This window comes from Medicago sativa, chromosome 4, assembly GCF_051527215.1.
Source record: "Medicago sativa cultivar Bolivia chromosome 4, Bolivia_mono, whole genome shotgun sequence".
NCBI classification, from domain to species: domain Eukaryota; kingdom Viridiplantae; phylum Streptophyta; class Magnoliopsida; order Fabales; family Fabaceae; genus Medicago; species Medicago sativa.
This window is the reverse complement of record NC_140752.1, coordinates 86,045,010-86,071,507: the sequence shown is the minus strand read 5'-3', so window position 1 is coordinate 86,071,507 and position 26,498 is coordinate 86,045,010. Positions and strand designations below refer to the sequence as shown.

Genomic DNA, 26,498 nt, shown 5'->3' with positions numbered 1-26,498 from the left:
CCAATATTTTTACAAAGTGCAGGGACCAATGTCAAACAAAAAAAAGTGCAGGGACCAATGACAATATTTTTACAAAGTGCAGGGACCAATGCCAAACAAAAAAAAGTGCAGGGACCAATGCCAAAATTTGTTGAAAGTGCAAGGACCAATTACACATTTAAACCATAAATCAATATATCAATAATTTCCATAATATTTAAAAATTAAAAAATTTAAAAATTTTAATCAAAATTATACAAACAAACATAATAAAATAATCACATGTGTTAGCGCAGTAGAAAGAGCGAACAGACGGGCACGATAGTGCCCGTCTTTCCGTTAGTATAATATAAAAAGAAGTGGAATACTATAATATATAGTCCCATAAATTTTCACTTTTATCTCTTCAATCCTCATAACGTCTTCCGCCTTCTAGAAGATTTTGTGGCCAACTACCTTTCGCGTTTTAGCAGTTCCACAAGACTTACCATAATATCTTCAACCTCTGGAGTGCGCCTCTCCGTCCTCTTGAATATTTCTTTGTTCTCAACTAGAGCATAACACATAATGATTCTATAATTGTACCTTTGTGGTGCAAAGATTTGTCTACTCCAAGTCAATAGTGGAAGAAACTTACTAGTGAATGTTGATAAGAAACTTACTATCAAATCAACAGACCAAACTACTCTAGCTTTCTTTATGGAAGTTTGATCTCCAAATTCTCTGTCATCTTGACCACCCCCCATTCCAGCCAAGACATAACATGCCAAGGCTTTGGGTTAACAAGATGCAAGGGATTAGTTTTTAGTTTGTAAGTTGTTACTTGTGAGTGATTGTCAGTCACATTGTGGTTTATATTGAATTTGGCTTTCAAAAGAAAAATTAAACAGTATAATTAATTAACAAAAATGAATAGATTGAAAGTAAAGACAAATTAAAAAGAAACGAAACAGACTGAAATATAATACTCCCTCGGTTGTTCTAAAAAAAAAAAATAACTGCTTCGGTTCCTAAATACATGTCGCAATTTGATCACGTGCACTATTTACATAATCTACTTTTATCATAGTTTTTGTACTAATATATAAAGATAAATGTTATTATATAAAATGTTTTTTTTTTGCGGTGGCAAAATGTTTTTTTTTTGCAGTGGCCGGGGTTTGAACCTCTGACCTTGCATATTACCATGCATTGTCTCTGCCAACTGAGCTAAGTTCACGAGGACATATAAAATGTTGTTTGATTTCTCTTGATGAATATCCTTAAAATATCAATTTTTATTATTTTTTATTATAAATAATTAAATATATTAATGGTTAAAATTATTTTTTATTATTTTAACCATTAATATATTTAATTATTTATAATAAAAAATAATAAAAATTGATATTTTAAGGATATTCATCAAGAAAAATCAAACAACATTTTATATGTCCTCGTGAACTTAACTCAGTTGGCACAGACAATGCATGGTAATATGCAAGGTCAGAGGTTCAAACCCCGGCCACTGCAAAAAAAAAACATTTTGCCACCGCAAAAAAAAACATTTTATATAATAACATTTATCTTTATATATTAGTAAAAAAACTATGATAAAAGTAGATTATGTAAATAGTGCACGTGATCAAATTGCGACATGTATTTAGGAACCGAAGGAGTTATTTTTTTTTTAGAACAACCGAGGGAGTATTATATTTCAGTCTGTTTCGTTTCTTTTTAATTTGTCTTTACTTTCAATCTATTCATTTTTGTTAATTAATTATACTGTTTAATTTTTCTTTTGAAAGCCAAATTCAATATAAACCACAATGTGACTGACAATCACTCACAAGTAACAACTTACAAACTAAAAACTAATCCCTTGCATCTTGTTAACCCAAAGCCTTGGCATGTTATGTCTTGGCTGGAATGGGGGGTGGTCAAGATGACAGAGAATTTGGAGATCAAACTTCCATAAAGAAAGCTAGAGTAGTTTGGTCTGTTGATTTGATAGTAAGTTTCTTATCAACATTCACTAGTAAGTTTCTTCCACTATTGACTTGGAGTAGACAAATCTTTGCACCACAAAGGTACAATTATAGAATCATTATGTGTTATGCTCTAGTTGAGAACAAAGAAATATTCAAGAGGACGGAGAGGCGCACTCCATAGGTTGAAGATATTATGGTAAGTCCTGTGGAACTGCTAAAACGCGAAAGGTAGTTGGCCACAAAATCTTCTAGAAGGCGGAAGACGTTATGAGGATTGAAGAGATAAAAGTGAAAATTTATGGGACTATATATTATAGTATTCCACTTCTTTTTATATTATACTAACGGAAAGACGGGCACTATCGTGCCCGTCTGTTCGCTCTTTCTACTGCGCTAACACATGTGATTATTTTATTATGTTTGTTTGTATAATTTTGATTAAAATTTTTAAATTTTTAAATATTAAGGAAATTATTGATATATTGATTTATAAACAAAATGTTGTCAAAGCATATAACAAAATTATTTTTGAACTCTACATATTTTAGTTTGCCTGCATATAAAATTAAGGTAAAATGATGATCATTTATTGTTTATTCTAATAGTAATTAGTAACATCATAACATAAATGTGTGTGTTGTGTAAAAGAAACATCATAAATAAATGTATAAATGACATGTTATGTAAAAGAAACATTGCTATGATCGCGATAAAAGAATATCTTTAAAAACTACATTTTTCGTAAAGTCTCCATCTTCTCCTTCTATTTTCTCTTCTTTAATGAGAACTTTTGTTGAATTTTGAGAAACCCCTCTTGATAAAGCTACATATAATTGACCATGGCTGAAAACATGTCATGGAAGATAGATTCCGACATTGGAAATGGCCTGCCCTTGTGACTTATTTATGGTAATAGCAAAACTTAGTCTAACGGGAAACTGTTTTCTACTAAGCACAAAGGGAGGTCCTGAACTCGCAATTCATTTTAATTTAATTTTGGGCAAGAATGCTCTTTTTCCAACATTGCTTCCTGTTAGGATTTCCACATCCAACATATTCTTAAATAAACCACGACATAACAATCGTGTTCCATTACACATGCCATATCTAGGGTTTATATTTCGCAACAACATCAAAGGTGCACCTTTTTTTACCTTTAAAATATGTGGTGGGATACTTCCTTGAGCAGCTGAGTTTAGGAATTCATGTTGATATAAGTTATGAGTATCCCCTTCAACCTCGTTAAATGACAACAAATTATGTTATTCTCCTGGAAACTAATTGATAATTATGTCATTCAATTTTTAAACATCATCATTTGTAGGGGTAATTACGGCTCTTTCGACCATATATGAATTATGATATTACTCCTCGCCTATGAATCACATACACTCCTCATATTAGATGTGTCTGAACACGTGTTGCATCCGCATCCACAAATATAATTACCCTAAATTATGTGATTTTCTCAAATTATCAACGTTATTGGTGTGTCAGTATCCGTGTTGTATTTGGTGTCGGTGTTCGTATCCATACTTCTTAATGGTCCTCTCTTTTTATGGCCTCCGTGGTTTGAATGTAACTAAAAACAAAAGATGGTGGTTTGAAGCTTTCTACTGTTTCTGTTTTTAGTTGTTGGTAACATGAGTTTGATTATCGTTTAACAATTTTGAATTGTTTAAATGGTTTTAACACTTTGATTTCACTGTATTTTGTTGGATATTGGATGGAGGCCATGGGAGCAGTTTATCAATTGTATACATGCAGAACTTTTGGAATCACAAAGAAAAAAGCAATGCTTTTTTTCCTTTAAACGGCAATGGAAGAAGCATAATGGCAGGGGATGTTATTGCTTATTTTCTCTTTATTTAATAATTAAAAAAAACCACGGTTCTCTTTATATATATAAAAAAAAAAAATCACGCTATCATAATTTGTATAAGCAATTATAAACCTAAAAATTCAAATAATTCTTAAAATTAATAGTAGACAATTTAAATCATAATCGCTTATAAATTAGCAAAGTCAAATATATAGTCCATAAAATTAATCGACTTTGATTAGTTGTAACATGAAAGAAAAAAAAAACTAAACTGGTTAATTCTGAATTCTGATGTAGAGGGTTGAGAGAGGTTGAGAAAAACTAAACAATGTGGGAACGAACTATTAACTGTGAGAACTCTTCTTATTAATATTTAATATAGTGCTAACAAATCTTTTTCTAGAATATTTTGAGTCCTAGTCTTTTTTTGGAGGATTTAAAGTCAATCTTTAACATTATTTTTTGCTCATGTTTGTTACTAATCTTTTTTTTAGAGGATTTAAAGTTCAATCTTTAACATTATATTTTGCTCACGTTTGTTACTAATTTTTTTATCAGAAGATTTAAAGTCCAATGTTTAACATTATTTTTTGCTCACGTTTGTTACTAATCTTTTTTTTAGAGTATTTAAAGTCCAATATTTAACATTATTATTTTTTGCTCACGTTTGTTACTAATCTTTTTTTTAGAGGATTTAAAGCTCAATCTTTAACATTATTTTTTGTTCACGTTTGTTACTAATCTTTTTTCTAGAGGATTTAAAGTCCAATTTTAGCATTATTTTTTGCTCACGTTTGTTACTAATCTTTTTTTTAAAGGATTTAAAGTCCAATCTTTACCATTATTTTTTGCTTACGTTTGTTACAATTGATCAAAGGCTAAGGAAGAGTAACTTATATTAATAAAATAATATGGAAATATTGTTTTTTGTGGAAGTAATAAAATAATATGAAAATATTGTTTTTTGTGGAAGAGATATGAAAATACTTGGCAATCTTTGTCGGTTATATTGAGGGGAACAACACAGATGTACAACATAAAATCAGCTGATAAAAAAGTAACATGAGTTTTTGGTGTGCTAGTTTTTTGTGAGTTTGATTTGTGGTTAAAAGAGATAAAAGAGGATTAACGGGGACGATTAGTGACATAGATTTGTAATTCACGTGTTATTTTACAATTGGCTAACAGTTAGAACAGTTCATAAGGAATTGTGCATAAGTTTTCTCCTTAAATTAAATTTATTCTTATCTATTTGTTACATGTGTTATTTGTATATTTAAAATTAAAATTAACAATTAAGGGTATTTTTGAAAAGAAAAATTCAATCCAAAAATGTGCTGAAAGGGATAATTTTCTTTATATATATAGTATAGATTATATCCCTAATTCAGGATAAAACATAATATTCCACTTTAAAAACATTTACCAAAATATAATATTCAATATCTTGCTTTTTGTTCAAAAATGAAACTACCCTTTGTACCGTATCTATTTTTAGTAAAATAATTGATCAATAACATACCTGTGTTATCTTAACTAATTAACGTGACCAAACTTCTCTGCAAACTTCTCTGCGTATGTCTAATCACTTAGATGTGGGTTATCCAATGTAGAGTACAGCCCGGCCCGTTTAGTCCGATTAATTATAGAATTTTGCTCTCCACTCATCACATTTTACTCGCACCCTGCAGCCTTTCCAAATTTACCCTTGCGCATGTTAACTAACGCAAGTGAAAATCTACGCGTTACTTAACTAACGCCGCGTGAATTAAGATGCGCAAGTGTAAAACTATGCGTTAGTTAACTTGCGCATAATCACGTATAGTATAAAACACTACGTGAGTTAACTCACGCAATGTATTACACTTGCGCGAGTTAACTCACGCACTACTGATATATCAGAACAGCATTAAATGTTGTTCTGATGTGCATTGAATGCAGTTTGGGTCCAAACCTTAATATGCTCGTAATTGAACCTACTTACGCTAGTTTAACAATATTATAGGATAATACGACACAATCGATCAAAATTACGCTAAAACATCGTTTTTTTCACAATCACATAATCACACATAACGATCCAAACGGTCCTAATTACACAAATTCGCTGGTAATGACCCGTAATCATTTAAACACACTTAATGACACGTAAACGATCCAAATTACACAAATTTGTCCATAAATATATAAAATTACATAATCTCACATAAACGGTCAAACATTACACTATTAAACTTAAATAATGATTACACTTCAACGGATCGGACAAAAAGATACAAAGTATTATTCTCGACCATTACCCTAAACATGAAATCAACGTCGCTATCATCTTTGAGAAGTTGTGGATAATACACGGTCTTCCAGAAGTCCTCTTCCTTATCCTCCCCCAAGTCCAGGCCTGACACATTTACTATCACATCACATGTTCTATGATTTGAACCAATATGGATAAAGAAGTCGTCAAGCTTTGCCTTCAACTCGTCCAACTTGTCGGTGGGGTTTACAGTGAACCAAGCCCTCTTTTTCACATCTACATAACAGACTTCAAGTTTAACCGGATCTTGTGCATCTTCAGACATGTTTCACCTCACAAACTTTACAAAAATATAATGAAAAACAAATATGAGATAAATGAGATAAAATAAATAGTTGAATAATTAGAGACAAAGTAAGTAATGCAAGCAATAATTGGTGTGACATAACCGGCCACCAAAAAAATAATTCATTTCATTTAATATATATAATATTAGTTACATATTGGCCACAAATATACAAATTACATAACCGGCCACCAAAAAATATGTCGGGGTGTAATACCAGCAAAAAATAGGACGAACACCGACCAACCTATAATTGTCCTAACATATAATAACCTATCTAAGAGGTCTAGTGACATTCCTAAATTGTCGTCCTCTTCTATGTCTTCCGTCCATTCAAATTCTTGTTCCTTTTTTTGCGGGGTGGGAGTATCATCACAAACAATTGGATTGTGCTCATTTGTTGGTTTCTTTGGCGGCTTAGGATCCTTAGACATGAGTTCATTGAAAGCGTTTTGTCTATCCAAAAACGCAAAATGCCAATTCTTCGCCTCACCAATCTTGTTGTTCATCCACTCCTTACAACTCGGTGGTAACAGACAACCTTCCTTCAAAATCACATGAAGATAGTGGTCGGGAATTAAGCAAAGACACATGATGTTGGAATGTGAATTAAGTGGAGGAGCACTTCGGATTGGGAAATATGTCTCACATACACCACCCGTTCCGGGCAAAGTTAATAGAACAACGGGTCTTTTGTAGCAAGAAGCAATAATGTGACCCATATCTGGAGTGGTCATCCACTTATCTGGAGGCGCAACACCAATTGTCCGTTTAGAAGGGTATAAACCATTCAAGATTATGTTAGAACGCTCCTCCGTGTCATATATCGGCATGTAGTCACTCTTATGATTTCTCAACTCTTGAATAAGTGCTTGACGAACCAATACATGATCTTCCTCATCCATCCCCAAGTGCCTAGCTATCACCCGGAATCCACAATGACCATCCCCTTTAACATTCACAATTTCTTCAACAAAAGGCCTCATGATATTTGGAATTTGTGAAATGTATGGGATATTCCAAAACGGTTTTGAAGTAGAGGATGAAGCTTGTGAGCGGGAGTAAGTGCCAAGGCGTGCATCTTTCCTCTTTGGAAGTGACCTCTTTGGTTGTGAAGGTTGACTATCCGGATTTTGAGAATCAATGGTCTCCCACCTAGAGGGGATTCGACCCGTTGATGACACTTTGAGTGTAGTCCTCTTCCTTTTAGGTGCTCCCTTGGTTACCACCTTTTTTAAAGGCGGAGACAAAAATGTGGTTTCCGGAAATGCAATTTGACGTATCATCTCTTTGATGTGGAGCTTCATATTGTAAGGGCTTTTCTTGAGAAGTTCTTGAATGCCATTCCACTCCTCCATCACGGAAAAGTCATCATCAATCTTCTCTCCTTGTACACACAACCTTTTCCAATGAGGGTATATATCATCCAAGACAAGAGGCAATTTTTGCTTGCTCTTCATGGCAATAATACACGCACAAGGCAACCCGTAGGATGTCTTTTGAACACAACCACAATCTTCCTCACCAAATCTGAATGTGTTGGAGCGTTTCAATTCATCATAGATAAATCTCAATGCTTTTCTAGAAACATAACCCTCCAACTCTTTCATCATCTTGATCTTTTTGTATTTGTGCTCAAAGATCGTTTTGTTCCTCCCGAAACTACCTTGTATCTCACCAAATTGCACCACCAACATCTTGTGAATTTCATCCCAACATGATGCCAAATCACCCACACTACTCCTCAAATATTTTTTCAAAACTCCATGAGCGGATTCAACAATGTTGGTGGTTCTACACCCTAGATGCAACACTTTATCCGTCCATGCCCTCACAAATTTCTCCTTAAGGTTCAAAACCGTTTCTTCGACATATTTAATGAATTCCGGAAATGGCATGCATACCTCTTTGAATTTCAATAAATTACTTGCATATGATTCCTCCGTAGGAGATTCAACCAACTTTCTCCAAGCATTCACCACTTTCTCAACAACATCGCTATTCTTCATCTTGTTCTTCTTCAATTCTTTCTTGTCAAGTTTTGCACCCTTATGAGGCTTTGGCACCACTTTACAATCCGTAATGCACTTAGACCTTACATTCTTCCCAATATGAAAATAACAAAGCATGGTGTATGTTTCAGGGAAAACTGTGTCAACGGCCTTCATCAAAGCACCATCCCTATCGGTGACAATCACCTTAGGCATGTTGTCTTTTGAGTACAAGAGACCTTTCAACATGGTAAGTGCCCAAGCAAAGTTATTCTCTAGTTTAAAGTGAAGAAAGGCGAAACCAACGGAATACGTCATTTTTGTAGAGGTGCAACCAACTATCTCAAACAACGGCATTCGGTAGTTGTTGGTTTTGTATGTAGAGTCCATGACCAAAACGGTCGAAAAGGTGTTGAGCAATTTAATTGACTCCGGATGAGCAAAAAATATGTCTTCAAGAGTGGTTTCCTCACTATTGCATCTTGTGTAATAGACGTACTTATGCTCCACCAACTTCGAAATTAAGAATTGCAACTCCGTCTTGTCACCTCTTTCTCCCTTGCGCCATCTTGTTCGCACACTGTACACTTGCTTGATTGTTGTCACACTTTCGTTGTTGTTTTCCTTCAAATTGGTGAGAATATTCCGAGGCACCGTCAAGCTCTTTGTCATTTCGATAACTTTTTTCTTCTCCTCCGCACGAAGTCTACCCGCAATTAGGTGTCCTTGAAACTTTCCCACCTCCAAGTCATGGTTGTGCATTCCACAAAGCATTGCAAGCCACCAATCATTTGTATCTTTATCAAAGAAACCTTTCAACCTAAACGGACAATTACATTTCCTTGAGCCAATGCCTTCAAGGTTCGGTTTCTTCCTTGTCTTAGGTGGCTTGTATACCCCACTCCTTTCACATTGCATTGTCAAGTACGACCTTTTTATAACGGATTTATCTATACAAACACAAAATCCGGCCTTTACCCCTTGTCCGCGAACCCAAGTAAGTAACTCTTCTCGCTCTCTCCATCTTGCATTTGTTGTAAAAAATGAGGCGGTGCCACAAGCTTCACAAATAACACCAGTAGATACCGATTTAAGTTCTTCAATTTTACCAATTCGAGCTTGAATTGGAATTTGGACTTTAAATGGTTTCAAATTAAAGTTTGGTTTGACATCGCCGGAACCTACGCCGGAACCTTCACCAGAACCTTCTTTTTTGGCCGGTTTCGGTTCAACGTCATCATCCGCGACTTTGTCAACCATCTCCATATATATCTATTGAATAAAAAAATTTACAAAGGAAGAATAAATAAATTACTTGCGGAACAAGCTAACCAAGAACAAAAGTGGCGCTAAAAATTCAAAAAACACGACTGCACAGTGGCGTGACTTAAGTCACGCATGGCTTTAACACTTGCGACAGTTAAGTCGCGCAGCAAGTTAACTTGCATACCTAGCCCTAGTGCCTATGAAAACTAGACGAACCAAGCTCAAAAACCAGCAAAATGAGATGAGTTTAAATGGTACAATACCTGATATTTGATGCTTGATGAGCGTAGAAACTTGCTTCCTGACGATTTGCAATGATTTGGGATGATGATTTTGACCCAAAAAATCGCACTTTTTGGGTTTTTGAAGGTGGAGGGAAAGAAAATGGTGGTTGGAGTTCGGACTGATGGGTTTTGTTCGCAAACAGGAACATTGCGTGAGTTAACTTGCGCAGCGTGAGTTAACATGCGCAAGAGCAATTTTGGCATGGCTGCAGGGTGCGAGCAAAATGTGCTGGGTGGAGAGCAAAATTCTTAATTATAGGGCTTGGGCCTTAAATATTGAGCCCGAATTTTAATAGGGCTTTTTAGCCCAGCCCTAAAAAGCCCGGTACCCGTTAGGGCTAACCCGAACGGGCCGCGGGTAGCCCGTTAGCCCGCATAACAAAAAAATCCTATAAATTATATATATTTTTCAAATATTTCTTTACTTAGTTGATTATCAAAGTAAAAAATAAAAGTGAAAATTCAATGAATTAACACATATAAATGTAATATAAAATTATATTTACTCGTTTCGTTATTTATAATTTTAAAGATCGAATATATAAATATCTATAACCATAAGTAAAAAATAAAAGTGAAAATTCAATGAATTAACACATATAAATGTAATATAAAATTATATTTATTCGTTTCGTTATTTATAATTTTAAAGATCGAATATATAAATATCTATAACCATAACGTATCTAATTTATTTAAAATTGTTTTCCTCGCCGTTTTAGTTTACGACTAGTGTACGAAAATGTTTACAATTTATTTTTGTGCTAGACATTATTTAAACATATTAAAAATATTATTTATAAAAAAACACGAGGCCCAAAAGTGTAATTAAAATGGGGGTAGGAGTATTTTATACTAGTACTTATTTTTATATAAAAAAATATAATTTTTAATATGGGTCGGCTCGTTAGCCCGCGGCCTGTGTAGGATCGGGCTCAGGTAGTATATTTCAAGCCCGTTTTTCAACCGGGCTTTTTGGCCTGATCCGATAAAGCTCGAAGCCCGTTAGGGTGCGGCCCATTTAAGGCAGGGCCGCCCGTTTTAACAGCTCTAATCCAATGTGATATGTTATGTCGATGTAGTTACCTAAAAAAAAAAAAGAAAAAAACTTCGTAAGTGGCGCCCCATAACCTGGCCTACGTATAACCAGAGGTTCGTCTTAGATTTTAATATTACCCTGCATTATTGTGACACTGCCAGTCGCACAAAGCTTAACTAGTATTCTTTAATAATATTTCCTCTGCTTGTGTAATTTCCACAACCTAGTAACATCACAGATTTCTTAACTATTGCTTATTTGTAACATACACAATTATATCTTCACAATATTCATTCATTACATTCTACTTGTATTATTATGAAATCTAATGACTAAAGCATTTCGTTACTAACTATCTCCTTTCTACAATCAAATTAATTAAGGAGCTAATTAAGCAAATCCATGGCAAACCGAAGCCAAATAACTCACTAACATAAGTATTTCATAATTATTGTTAATCATATAATCTAACAAGTGTTAATCATGCTAATGAATCTATATTAGTATGTTGCAAATGTCATCAAGCATGTTAAGCTGAGATAGAGAAATTAAAGTATATAAAAATGGACACATGTGAAAATAAATTCTAATAATATATGCATGTTTCTAAAGCATTGTAATAAATAAATCATATAAACTCACATAAAAAAATCAAATAAACATGAACTAACGCACACTAAAGTTGAATGTATATATTTATTTATTTATAGTATAGTACTTTGTTTAACGTATCTTTTTTGTTCAAAATATCAACACGTTGGTGAAATGTGGTATACGCGTGTTCATAGCTTTGATACTATTTTTTTTTTAGGAAACACAGCTTCATACTATTGTTTATTGCAATAGCTTATAGCGTTCACAAACAAATTCATCCACTATATAAACACTTGTGCTAATGTCAAGCCAATGCATTCTTGATAGCTCAAACACTAGTGAGGATATTGAGAGACATTTTATTACCATGGAAATTGAATTAATTTCTAGAGAAACCATCAAACCTTCATCACCAACTCCTTCTCACCTCAAAATATACCCACTTTCTTTCATAGACAACATTTTGATGCGTAACTATGTGCCATTAGTTTACTTTTACAAACCAAACAAAGATAGTGACCAAAATGTCAAAATTTCACAATTACGAAATTCTTTATCTCAACTTTTATCCAAATATTATCCTTTTGCCGGAAGGTTGAAAGATAAAATTACCGTTGAATGTAATGATCAAGGTGTGCCGTTTCTAGTCACAAATATCAAAAACGGATTATCGGAAATCATCCAAAATCCTACAGAAAAGTTGTTGAACCCTTTGTTCCCTGATGATTTGCAATGGAAAGACATGGATTGGAGTGATACTTTAATAGCTATTCAAATCAATTGTTTTGCATGTGGAGGAATGGCGATAAGTATTTGCATGAGTCACAAAATTGGTGATGGTTCGACACTTTTCAACTTCATGAATGATTGGTTTGGTCCATTATGAACAAAAATTTACCAAAAGAAAAAGAAGGAGAAAAAGGGTTATTAGTACCATTTCATTTTCTTGATGGAGGAGCTTCAATGTTTCCACAAAGAGATTTACCTATTTTTCAAGAACTTGTTCTCAAGAGAGAAAACAATGTGGTGTGTAAAAGATTTGTGTTTCAACCTTCAATGATTAAGTCCCTCAAGGCAATGGTAACTTCTAGTTCCATGCATTCGCCCACACGTGTACAAGTTGTGACTGCATGGATTTACAAATGTGCGGTTTCAATAATGGGATTAAATTTCAAGACATCATTGTTTACCATGGCTGTTGATCTTCGCAAAAGAATGGTTCCTCCGTTGTTTGAAAAATATGTAGGGAACATATTTTGGTTCTCGTCAATGTTTGCAGATAAGAAGGAAATGGAACTAAAGGATTTGGTATGCAAAATAAAAGAAGGGTTATCTGAGTGTTGTGATGTTTATCCAAAAATATTTGGAGGGAAAAAGAATGATAATTTGTCAAAGATATCTGAATGCTTGAAACAAGTTACCGAGTCTTATTCTGAGAATGGAAATTTGATTAGTTTTAGTAGTTGGTGTAGGTTTCCAATGTATGAAGCTGATTTTGGGTGGGGAAAACCAATATGGGTGACAACTAGTGCTACTAACGTGAGGAATGGGATAATTTTGATGGATACGAGAGATGGGGATGGGATTGAAGCGGTTGTGAATATGGAAGAGAATGATATGATTAAGTTTGAGCATGAAGTGGAGCTTCTTCAATATGCCTCTCTTAATCCAACCAATGTTTAACATGATGACTATGTGGATCTATATATATATATATAATAATGTGTTGGTGTGGATAAGTGATTTTCAATAAGGATTGGATTTTGAATGTTGAAAGATAATTGAAATATTCAATCATGTAAGATTTTCTGTTTCCTAAAAAAATATTTTAAATTGGTTTCATTTAGTGAATTTCTCTCAAGATTGATACATACATGGCTCTTGAGACTTTGATACATGTACTTTTTTACACATTTCATTTAATAAAGTTATTAAATTTTGGTCATTTTCCTTTCTCCTTTGATTTTACTTTCAGTTTGTTTATTGTAGTTGATTAATTTACTGTTTTTTACAACCTATGTCAAATAGTATATATAAACCACAGAGAAAATCTTGTGTGGACTAGGACCAAGAATTTTGGTTTGGTCACACACACAAGATTTTCTCCTTCTCTTTCTTCTCTTATCTCTTCTACATTTTCTCTCTCTTCTCTCTTCTCTCTCCTCTCTCTTCTCTCTTTGTGTGTGACCAAATCAAAATTCTTGGTCTTGGTCCACACAAGTGTTTCTCATAAACCACATTGTGTTCATCACAAGTAACAACTTACAAACTAAAAACCAATTCTTAAATTGAGTTTTTATCTGGTTTCACATGTCAGTTACTACATAAAAACTCATATGTGATTTCTAGGAGAAGTGCTATATAGCACGACTCCTTACCAGAAAAAATTGATATAATAAATAATTAATAAAAAAAAAAAGTTTCATCAAACGTTTTGAAATGTCGTACGTACTCGTGCTTGGTAGACATGGCAAAACAACCCGGACCCGTCGGGTCCCCCACCCCCGCACCCGATTTTTAAGGGGGAAAAGCCGTATTAACTGGGTCTGGGTCCGGGTCCGGGGAAAACCCGTAGGCTAAATGCGGGGACGGGGACGGGGGATAGTCACACCCGCCCCGCCCCCGCCCCGTTCCCGTACCCGTACATGCAAATTTACTTTATTACCCTTATTTTCCTTAAATTAGAAGGGGTATATAAAGAGAATAAAGAAAGAAACCTTGTTTTCCTTATTTTCCTTTTCCTCTTCCATTCCATTTCCGCCGCTGTACTCTTCACTTTTCCACTTTCGGCACCTTCTCATACTTCAGTTTCCACTTCCACTTGCAGCAAAACATAGTTTAATTCTCTAAATATGGAAATAAACATGTCAACTAGCAACTAGGTTGGACAGATCCATGCTATTTCACACTTTTTCAGTGAAATTATAAGCCAATTATTTCACACTTTTTCATTTCAAGATCTGTTTCAACTGGTTTCGGAGTGTTGAGATTTCTGTGAATCTATTTGTTGTGTTTGGGACATTTGGGCTGTTCTATATTTGAAGGGTTGGAAAGTAGTTATGGTGTGCCAAGCAGCTAGTCAAACCAAATCTTTCGTAAGGTATATATATTGCATTTGTTAATTTCTTGTTCTTTCATTGAAATATGTTTATAACTTTACTTCCATTTTTTTTAATGTATATATGTTTTTAAATCGTGTAGGTGATTGTTTTGGTTGAATGGGAGAAAATTGTGGAACCTGGAGGCCTCACCCTCATGTGCAATTTAATTTACACTTTTCACGGGTGGGGGTGGGGGCGGGTCTGGGACACCCGTCCCCGTTGGGGGCGGGTCTGGGGGTAAAGATTCTATCCCCGTCGGGTCTGGGGGCGGGGGCGGGGCTGGGTAGTGTGAAACGGGGCCGGGGACGGGTGTGTCAAAACCCGCCCCCGCCCCGCCCCGTTGCCATGTCTAGTGCTTGGTACTTTGTCGTGCCATGAAGCATTTTTCTATTTCTAAACCAAATGATTTCTATCGAGCCAATTTGACCATAAAATAGAAAAACAAATAATTTGCAGTCATGGTGCAAATGTCAAATCCTCGTCCAGCTCATAAGTTCATCCAATGCATCCTATTAAAACTCTAAATTAAGGTCATCAAGATGCTGATTGGCTTCCCGGCCTATCTTAGTTTGTTTATACATTTCTAAATTACTCGGTATGTCAAATCGATGTACGTAGATACAACTAGTTTGAGACCCGTGCCCACACGGGAAATGTTTTACCGAAAAACTATTTTATATATTTTAAGTAATAAATTTTTTTAAATGAAAATATGTATTATAAACTATACTTAAATTTTTTTTTTTTGGCAAAAATGTAAACTAAATTAAAAACGTCATATTTTTATTTTGGAAAAAACTCAAATGCATTTCTTTAAATTCTCTTTACATGGTTCTTAACTAATTTTTGTGGTCATTATAACTGATTTGTCTGAGAACAGAGCTTATGGATGAATCGGTTACGATACTCGAGCGATGACCGGATACAGTGGAGGACATGCTGCGATGAATTTCCTAGTGATGGTTAGGGCGAACAATGATACTTGTAACACAGACACGTGCTCCGACACTCAGGTTATTATCTGAGAGAGAGAGAGAGAGAGAGAGAGAGAGAGAGAGAGAGAGGAGGGAGGGAGAGAGAGAGTTCAAAGTTTATTTTTGAGTTTGAATAGAGTGATTGTGTATCTGGTGTGGCAGAGGTGTCATGCTTATATAGACATCAGGGGCCAGTAATGATTGTTGGATCGTAAGATGATAGATGAGGTCGTCAAGAGATCTTGTTCGGTGTTGTGCTGAACCCATATTGTATTGTGCGTGCATCTTCAAAATGTGTTGTGCCCGTCTGTAGGTCTTGAATAGATGAGTCGTTGTAAGACATTTGATGAGTCATTGTTGGACCATTGAATTCAAAAGTCTGGTGCGAAACAATAACAAACTATAAGACATTTGTAGATTAAAAGAAATCATACATAGTAACATTAATAACTATATAAATGGACATTATTTATAACCTCAAATGACATGATTCGAATTACATCTAAGACAATTGTAATTTAGTCATTAGTGTCACTATTATTTGGTATAAAATTCCCCCTTCTGATTTTTTTAATCACTATACAAAAAAAAAAACCTAAATAAATGCACATGAGGTCCTTTTTTTTTGGTTACAAACATGAGGTCCTTTAAAAAAACCTAAGTTTTATTTTTAGGTTTAAATGTGTCATTGGTCCCTGCACTTTCATCAGATTTTGGCATTGGTCCCTGCACTTTTTTTTTTGTTTGTCATTGGTCCCTGCACTTTGTAAAAATATTGGTATTGGTCCCTCTGTTAACTTTTTGTTAAAAAAAAACACAAAACTAACGGAGTGCCACGTGGCCCAATCATTTCATGCCACATGGCCCAATTATTTTTATTTTTATTTAATTGTATGCTAATATAAAAAACATAGAAATAGACTCAAACATCTCTCTTTATTGGAAAACCGTACTCTTTGTACATATGAAAGAAAAAAAATTAATGCTAAACCATGCGTATTTTTTGGGCAGAAGTTTTAAAGCAAATTCAAATTTACAATTATTGCCATTAATTTCTATTTATTAAAAGGAAAGTCTATGGTTGTATGGACACCCGTGTCAATCAATAGTAGAAATTCGTCTAATTATTTGTTTGGCAAATTTATCTAATGTTGTATCATTTTTTTTTATTTTTTTATTTTAAAAGTAATGAATATTTTAGAAATGAAAAATATAAGGTTCGAACTTGCGTCACACACCACTTAGCAAAAGAGAGAATACTAATGTAACAATAAATTACCAACATTTAACCATTAAAAAAAAACATCAAAATGCTTGTTCCATATGTTATAATTAACATAGCTTCCTTTTTATTATAGTTGAAAATTCACAATTGGCATGTTACCCGTAAATTTCATCCTATATCCTATATCCTCAATTGTAAATCTCCAATTAGGTTAGTGGTCTCTTTGAACTTGCATATATAAGAGGTATCATTTCTTTTCTTCAAAAAAAAAAAAAAAGAGGTATCATTTCTGCATACATAAAGCGTGCCTTCCTAAATCTGTTTTATTTCTTTTTTAGTCAAAAATATATTTTAACAATATATAGCTTTTATTTATAAGCCCCCCCTCGAAAAAAAAAATCTTATTTTTTGCACTTGTACATATAAAAAGTCATATTTTCTTTCAAAAAATAAAAGAGGATTAGTATATTTGCAGTGTTGAAAATCTCAAAAATTAACTTATAAATAAGTCGACCCGTTGCACAATAATTATTTTATTTTCATTAACAAATTTTAAAATCCATAAAGATTTTATTATTATATGAAATATATTATACAAAAGCATCAATAGTTTATTATTTTCATTTCGAGATAAACTATGGAAAATACAAACAATAGGTTGGCGCAAGTAGTAAGAGATTTGGAATCTTTATTAAGCAAGTGGTTAACGTACAATCTCTAGCTTTTGCATATGAATAAGATTATTCACCACTAAACAAAGGTAGAAAATTTGTACCAAATGCATGGTAAAAACACACTGCAAACAGGTGGATTTGCTAGCAAAAAACTACCTTCGTATGACAGTGGTGTTTTCTTGTAAATCATCCCTTACACCATCAGACAGAACTAATAATAACGTATATCAAATATTTGACTTATAAATTGTTAGGAAAAATTACCAACCAACCATTTTTCTGGCCCATTTTATGCACATTGTTGGGAATAAAAAATTCAGTTGTTGCATATTGCATGTTAAATGCAAAAACAACATTTATGTCATAATTATGAAGATTTTTTTTTTTAAGGATGGAGATAATTATGTTCACGTGTTCTTTTAGAGATATTGTGCGCGAGCTTCTTGAAGACAAAGGGAATGGATGAGACCCGTCAGAGCAACCCATAACATTGTCATATGGCCAAATAATAAAATAGAACCAAAAACAATGTTTCTACAAAACAACTTCAAAATTCGATTGGTAACGATGATCATAATCATAATAAAAAAATATGATTTTAAAGCTTGTTTTTTAGGATAATCCTATTTAATGTGGCAAAAAGTGATTGAAGAATCATCCTATTTATAGGATAATTGGGGACATAGTTTTGTTAAGTATATAAATTTTTGTAATTATCATCATTATTAATGAAAATGAATACACATTAAAATTATTTCTTGTAGCAGTTGACTTTTTGTGATTTGTGTTGAAAATATGTGAAATAAAGCATTATGAGGACATCGTAGTATGTGGAGTCAATTCAAACATATTTGCTTTCTTTCCATTTTATATTAACATAATGAGAATCAACTAATTCTAATATTTTAATATCCCAATAAATTAAAATTATGGGTCAGTATTATTGTCTTTCATATGAATTTACTGTACAAATTTTCAACCCCATTAATTTAGGCGTGTAATGCCAAATTAATACCATAAAAAAAAAAATTTTGAAGGATAATTTTTTTTTTTGTTATTTGATAATGAGGATAATATAATTCACTTTTTTCAACCTGATTCGAAATCAGCTAATAAGCTTTAATTAGTATTTTAATTCAAATGTTAATGTCATATTTGTTAGAGAAGACAATTTATATTATATTTTTGTTTGACCAATCAGAATTATTTTTAAATATCTAGAGTGTTTAATCATGATTTTTTTTTCCCTTTGTGCGGGTCAGATATTAAAATTTTCAATCACATGTAGAACAAATTTGATTCTGGTTGTGAGAAAGTATGCGAATGTGTAATTTACGAATCAACAATAATTTAATTCTTTCTAAATTTTGTCCGTCATTTTCAACAAAATTTGGTACCTGTATTTTCCACGCTAATATTTTTTTTGCATAGTAAATTACTTTTAAGGTTTTTTATCACATAATATTATTCTTTTTTTTTGTCAATCACATAATATTATTCTACATGTAATAATTTATACGGTTGTTTTCACCATATATTAACAATATTATTTTTTTGACATTAAAATTATGTTTAAGGTCGTTTTTCACACGGTATTTTCCTAAGTGTAAATATTTATAGGGCCTTTTTTTTTTTCAAGTGACTCTCAACGATTGTTAAAATTACGACTATATGTCTTTTTATGATTGTTGCCTTTTATAAATATTGTCATAAAAATTTGAATAAGACAATGGTAAGATCATTCTCAATTGCCATGTGGCAAAATGTTTATGTGGATGGCTAAGAGAAGTGTAGCATTTAATTTTGGTCATTGTAAATCATTCTCAATTGTATATAATATAGATTGGACGTTAATTAATTGGTTGTTTCAATAATAACCTACTTGTTTTTTTCAACGAAAATAACCAACTTGTGTTCATTATAAACTTGGATCAATAACTATAATTAAAATTTTCAAAAAAAAAAAAACTATAATTAAAGTTTCTTTCAGAAATACACCAAAAACACTCTGTACAAACATGATTGGTCCAATTATTTTTAATAGTAAATTAAATCTAAAACGAGTTTTGATATATGGAGTTTTTTTCGATGAGCTTAGCTCAGTTGGCATAGACAATGCATAATATATGTAAGGTCTGGGGTTTGAATCACGGCCACCACAAAAAAAAATATATACAAGGAGTTTTTTTCTTACATGGGGTTTTTGGTTTATAAATAACATGAAAATATATATTTTATCAGGGATCGGTCCTCTTATTATTATCAATAAACAATGTATGAGGTAAGATCTCTCCAAAAAAAAAAATTGTATGGGGTAAGATAACATTGTTTTGATGTGCTCAACGATAAATTTGCTCTAATCGTTAATCGGCCGATTGTCGATTTTAGTTATGCTCTATATGAAATGAATGAATTATTAAATCCAAGTAGCTTAGTTTTTTTTAATCAATTGACTTATCTAGCAAAAAAAAAATGACTTAATCAATGACTGAATAATGAAGAGTGCTACCATGATATCATCGTACATACTTACACACACGGGAGAGGATTCCCTCTTGTCTTTTTTTCTCTCATGTTCGCTGGAGGTATCTCCATCATTTAACCCACTTGTTCCTTAATGAAAAATGTTATTAAGTGTTTAAAAAACTAAAATAAATAATGATTACATCGATAATGATGGAGATACCTCATTATTGGTTAAATTTAACATAAATCTCACTAAATTTAAGTTGACTAATATGTTAGAAAATGCGTGTCCTAGAGTGTGATGTTCTCAAAAAAATAGTAGTAATTGATTTTATTAATGAGAGTACAAGGAAAAATTACAAACACAAACTAAGCAAAAAAAAAAATTAAGGAACCTAACTTCATCGATATTATTTTTCTATTTCTCCCAATTGGAGTTTGTCTAAAAAATATTGTAAACAAAATTCAGTTGCACTACTATATATCAAGTGTTAGAATACTGGTTAGGAACAGAGGATCAGAAGCAGAGTGAGATTGCTTTAAAAAAACAAAGGAACAGAAACCTAGTGAGATATGGAAATGGAAATAATATCAAGAGAATTCATCAAACCCTCATCACCAACTCCACCCCACCTTAGAAATTTCCCTATCTCTTTCATAGATCACATTTCTTTCCGTAACTATGTGCCCCTACTTTTCTTTTACGATGATATCAAAGTTTGTGATCAAACATCCAAAATCTCACACCTCAAGAATTCTTTATCTCAAATTCTATCCATATACTACCCCTTTGCAGGCAGGTTCAAAGATCAACTTTCCATCGAATGTAACGATCAAGGTGCGTCATTTCTAGTTGCAAATATCGCAGGAACAAAACTATCAACAATCCTCAAAAACCCCACCGAAAATTTGCTTAACCCTTTGTTCCCTGATGAATTACAATGGAAGAACATGGATTGGAATGAAAGTATTTTAGTCATTCAAATCAATTGTTTTGCATGTGGAGGAATTGTAATAAGTGTGTGTGCATGTCACAAAATTATAGACGCTGCAACGGCTTTCAACTTCATGAATGATTGGGCCAAATTGAATAGCGAAGGAGAATCAAACTCAAAGTCGACGTTATCATTACCCTACAATTTACTTCATGCAGGAGATACAATATTCCCACGAGGGAGTTTGCCAAATTTCCCAGAATGTGAGTTTGTAATAGACAAAACAATAGTGTCCAAAAGATTTGTGTTTGAAGCTTCTAAGGTAAAGTTACTTAAGTCCATGATGGTAAATCTGGATTCACATGAGGTGAAAAATCCCACACGTGTAGAAGTTGTCACTGCAATGATTTATAAGTGTGTGGTTTCTGCATTGGAATTAAATTTCAAAACGACATCGCTTCGCATGGCTGTGGATCTTCGTAGAAGAATGGTTCCTCCACTGTCTGATAAGTGTGTAGGGAACATAGTTTGGTTCTTGTTTGTTATCAACCCGGAACTACATGACTTGGTATTCAAAATTAGACAAGGGTTGTGTGAGTTTTGTGAGGTTTATCCAAAGAAATTTGCAGGGAAAGAAAAGGACTTGTCATTTATTTTTGAATGCTTAAAACAAGTTACTACACCGGTTTCGGAGAGTGATTATAATCAGAGTTTGATTGTTTATGCTAGTTGGTGTAAGTTTCCAATGTATGAAGCTGATTTTGGATGGGGAAAACCGATATGGGTGACAACGAGTACTTGTCCTGTGAAGAATGCAATAGTTTTGATGGATACAAGAAATGGAGATGGAATTGAAGCGATTGTGAATATGAAAGAGAGTGACATGGTTAGATTTGAACGAGAAGTGGAGCTCCTTCAGTATGCCTCTCTTAATCCGAGTATTGTTTGATATGATGTAGCTAATGAGCTCTAACTCAGACATATGTTTCTTTGCATCTTGCTAAAATAAAGATATACTTAATTTAGCATTATTTGTATCAAATTTTCATTTCAAGCAATTATGATACCTTTAATTCTAGGTGTTTACCTTATGAGTCAACTCAATTAATCTAAACACTCAAATCAATCCAGTTTTAAGTCTTGGGTTCAGATTTGTTTTCTATTTAGATCAAACTCGAATCAACGCGACAAAACTTAAAGTGGTTTGGTTCCGGTAAAATTTTATCATATGATTTCAAACGTGCAGATCTGTGAACCTTTTTTATAAAAGCAAAATAATCTGTGAACCTCCCAAATGATTACAATACACTATCGTGAGACTTTTTTCGGAAAATTTAACATTTTTCTAAATTGACACACTTTATATATTTTAGAGATTACACAGAGATATGTTAAGAATGTATGATGTATGTGCAAGTAAATTTGCTAGGAAGTTTCAAGAACATGTTAACCACAATGTTGGATGTTAGATTGTCAGATAAAGTAACAATTTGATTTCACTCCCTGTGTAAAGCTATATGAGATACACATGAGTTCGGGTGCGATAAGATGCAATGAGATTGCAATGAAATTGGAAGATTTCTCAAGGCTCTGGAAAAAGATAAGAGATTCGTGGAATCGTCTATACAAGTAAAGAATGTAAGAGGCATAAGTCGCAAAATGCGGTAAGAAAGATTATGTATGCATGAAAAGATGTTTTAAAGTTACAAGTAAGCACTGCAGGGCAAACCTGGTTTTCGGTAGGATTCCAGTTAAAAGGCAAATCCTGAGTGTTCATGTTTATGATAAGATATCTTTGTGAATGGTTCATGCTAAGCGGGTAAGATACGAGTCCGAGATAATAATACGTTTATGTGTAGCAAGGAAAGTTCTAAATCATGATGTATTAAATGCCTTCAAGTTTAAGTGATATTAAGATCAAGAAAGCTATATGCTTAAGTATGTGGATCGAGAAACAGAACGAAACACAAGCAATGACGAACTTCTTGAGAATCTGTGTTTTGAATATGTATGGTTCAGACCAAAGATGGTAAATTTTGTCATGATGATTGGTAGTCGATATCTAAATTTCGAGGACGAAATTTTTTTAAGGGGGTAGAATGTAATATCCCGCCTGACAGTATCGGTATATTACCCTTTGACCGTGTCAGATGAATTTAATTCATGGAAAGTAAGTTAAGGTTAATATTTTATGAGATGTCAGCTTTTTACGGAAAAGTATCAGAGTCGTTTTAAACACGCTTGAGGCAAGGGCATAATGGTAATTTCACGGAAAAAGGATATTTATATGTTTTTGGATGGAAAATATCTTATTTTCCCTTATCCTTTCTCTCTCTAAGTTGGGAAAACATTTCCTCTTCCTTCTCTCTTCTCCCACACGCCCATCTCTTCCTCTCTCCACCAAATCTTCCTTCCTTCATGGCAAGTGAATCAATCTTGTTCCCTCATGATCTCTTGTACAAGTAGAAGCTTGATTAAGGTTTGATTTCCCTTTTTCCACCTCTCATGAAGCTCATCCCATCTCTTTTTCCTCTCCACCAATCTTTCATGAAACTTCATCCTCTCATGGTAAGTTTCCAAACTTGTTCCCTTATGATCATTTAAGCTTAAGGAAGTATGGATTATGTTTGATTTCTTCTATTCCTCTTCTTGAAGAAGTGATTGGAAACTAGGGTTTGGTGTATGGTGAAGATGGATTATAAATTGGTACAAGGTATGGTCTCCACTTGACCAAGGTAATAATATTAAGTTTGAATGGATTAATATCTCTATTCTTCCTCACCAAGAATTCCTTTTGATTTTAAGTTTTGAATATGTGTTTTGAGGGTAATGTTGGAGTATGGTTTTGAGCTTGAAATGGTGTCTTGGTTTGCAAGATAAGGACAACAAGTTTGAAAGGCATGAGCTAAGGTTGCAAGGAAATCAAGTTAGGGTTTTTGATTCTTGAGCTTATAAGCTTGGAGATGTTTCAAGAAAATTTACTAGGTGAGTTCCATAGCTAGTTTTCCTACCCTTTGGGATCATGTTTATGCCATGTTAGTTTATTATGAAAACTATGAAAAGTCTAGGATTATCTATTGTGATAGTTGCCCCTTTTCTTGCCATGCATGCAAAACATGTTTATACTTGCCAAATGAATGTTTTATAAGTTTCCAATGATCAAATATGTTCCAAAACACATAGAGACACTTGGTTTGAGGTTTTTGGGTCAAAAATACCATTTTTAAGTGTTCTGGACTGTTCTAACTCGCCACGGCGAGCTACCACTCGCCTCCCCAGTGAAATCACTCGCCTAGGAGAGTAAGACAGTGAGAAATCTCACTGTTTTGCTTGCTTCAGGCAGGCATGGGGATTCGCGACGCGGTTTTCTCCGTGGTGTCTTTTTACGAATGTAAACCCCTCAAACCAAGGTCCCAATTGATGATCAAGGAAAGCAAGATTCTTATGTTAAAGAGGCAAGTATTATGCATGTTAGTAAGGCATCGTATACGAAAGAATCATGTCATGAATCGGGTAGTAAGTTACTCATTAAGCAAGGGAAAACTAGAGCCTCGACATAGTTGTCGAGAACTAGCTAGTTAGCATGAATTCTTAGAATGACAAGACGCGAAGTATAAGCTCTTCGCATATGTTTAAGAGTGTTTAGCAAGCATGATAAGTTGTGGGTTGATTAGTTAATCACTCCACCATGTTTAGGAATTTACAAGCATGAACAAGTATAAGTTTACAGTTAATCGGATCGATTCAAGGGTCCGAGGTAATAAGCAAGCAAGTATGAATATGTTTAAGTATACGTACGACAAGACTATGATTATTAAGTAGGTGGCATGTCTCTTGCTATCCACATCAGAGGGATACAAGAGGTTCTCGATCTAAGGGGAACGATTCAAGCCGTAAGGGACCCGCATGTCACTGAAATTAACAAGACGTAGGTGCTCGTGTCTCTTGTTATCCACGCCAGGGGGATACGGGAGGTTATCGACCTAAGGGGAACAGTTCAAGCCGCAAGGGACCCGCACGACACCGAGGGAGTCCGATGTACGTACATCGGTCATGTATGGGATTGATCTCGGGGTTACTCCACCCGGGACTATCCGTAAAATGAATCAAGATAATAATTGTTTGTTCAACGCTAACATAATGAATGAACTTAGATACGATTATGTTTCTCATCATAATGATTATGTTGTGGTATGCTAGAATGATTCCATGCACTATTATGTTCAAGAACAAGAGCACTAGATGCTATAAGACAAGTATAAGACATGGAATAGAGCAAGTAAAGATTATGATACCGATGACGATCTTAGGTTTCCCTAATCGTCCGGTTTAGACTCGTGTCATGATATGTTATGTTAGGCCTCGATACGTAGAGCGTATTCTTGGCATTGCGGTCCTAGTTTCCCTCTTGGCCGCCAAGACACGTATAGGAAGTGAAGCCTATAACAAGTGAGATAAGACTATGACGGCTCTAGTATGCACTACCGTCTAGTATGCAAGTCCCCACACACGTATAATCAACCGTCAGGTTGTAATGTAGACACGTGGTGACCGTAGGTTTCCCCTGAGGTTACCTATAGCCTAGGATTTAGGGGAAGTCACTGAGACATTATGTCTCATCCCAATCCTTATTTGTTTCAGATAAACAGGTTGGATGGCAAGCTGGTAGCCGAATGGATGTTTCAACAAGTGATCGTTCGTACCCGCAGCATGATGTTATGGACTTCAAGGATGTATTTTATTATACTTTAGAAAAGATGAGTAGTATATCTTTGTACGAACGCATGTTGTTGTAAATAATATTCATTCGAAAATTTATTGTTGTATATTTTAATGTATCCAGTACTAAATTCAACGCACGTGCTAGACTTTCTAGATACGTCTAGTATGGGTGTCATGTATCTATTCGTTCCAAGAACCCGAATACCAAAGCTTAAGAAAATTTTTACAAGAAAGATTCTAGAACACGTATCATTATCATTTAACAAGAGGTGACACTTGAAAGTATGCACATGTTATGGAAATGACAATGTTAGTATGAAGCCAATATCCCACGGGATACACGGAATTGTGTTAAGAATATTCAACGTATGTGCAAGTGGAATTACTAAAAAGTTTCAAGAGCATGTGAAACACGATGTTGGTTATTAGATTGACAGATGAAGTAACAATTTAATTTCACTCCTTTATGTCAAACTATATGAGATACCCATTAGTTCGGGTGCAATAAGATGCAATGAGATTGCAATGAAATCGGGAGATTTCCTAAGGCTCTATGAGTAATGCAAGTAAGAGGCATGTCTCTCGAAAGGGACAATAAGTAAATTGATGAATGAAGTATATGTTTAACCGATAAGATTATGTATGCATGAAAAGATGTTTTAATGTTGCAAGTAAGCACTGCAGGGCAAACCTGGTTTCCGGTAGGATTACAGTTAAAAGGCAAATCCTGAGTGTTCATGTTTATGATGAGATACTGTTATGAATGGTTTATGTTAAGCGGGTAAGTTATGAGTCCGAGACAATAAGTCCTTGTATAACAAGGAAAGTTCCAAGTCATGATGTGTTAAGTTAACTC

General features: G+C 34.0%; 2 protein-coding genes and 1 pseudogene across 3 annotated transcripts; 2 read left to right on the top strand and 1 right to left on the bottom strand.

Moving 5' to 3' along the window:
• Positions 1-6,017: 6,017 nt before the first annotated feature.
• LOC146933105 (uncharacterized) lies at positions 6,018-9,628 on the bottom strand. Its single transcript, XM_085707810.1, has 2 exons — positions 6,619-9,628; positions 6,018-6,340 (listed from the first exon to the last, which is right to left on the bottom strand). The coding sequence occupies exons 1-2, from the start codon at positions 9,626-9,628 to the stop codon at positions 6,018-6,020; spliced, it is 3,333 nt and encodes a 1,110-aa protein (XP_085563936.1).
• Positions 9,629-11,873: 2,245 nt separating this feature from the next.
• On the top strand, positions 11,874-13,490 carry LOC146933104 (akuammiline synthase 1-like; annotated as a pseudogene). Its single transcript, XR_015007335.1, has one exon. The product of XR_015007335.1 is annotated as an akuammiline synthase 1-like (transcript).
• A 6,955-nt stretch (positions 13,491-20,445) lies between these two features.
• On the top strand, positions 20,446-22,006 carry LOC146933103 (akuammiline synthase 1-like). The gene has a single exon (XM_085704840.1). It carries the CDS (start codon positions 20,559-20,561, stop codon positions 21,867-21,869), a length of 1,311 nt encoding a protein of 436 aa, XP_085560966.1. The 5' UTR covers positions 20,446-20,558; the 3' UTR covers positions 21,870-22,006.
• The last annotated feature ends 4,492 nt before the right edge of the window (positions 22,007-26,498 follow it).

What these genes read in the sequence shown, in the direction of transcription:
- LOC146933105 (XM_085707810.1), bottom strand. Translation starts at nt 9,628, where the DNA reads ATGGAGATGGTTGACAAAGTCGCGGATGATGACGTTGAACCGAAACCG. An exon ending in ATATGTTAGGACAATTATAG is followed by an intron (nt 6,341 to 6,618) that starts GTTGGTCGGTGT and finishes ACATGTCTGAAG; the next exon opens with ATGCACAAGATCCGGTTAAA.
- LOC146933103 (XM_085704840.1), top strand. Translation starts at nt 20,559, where the DNA reads ATGGAAATGGAAATAATATCAAGAGAATTCATCAAACCCTCATCACCA.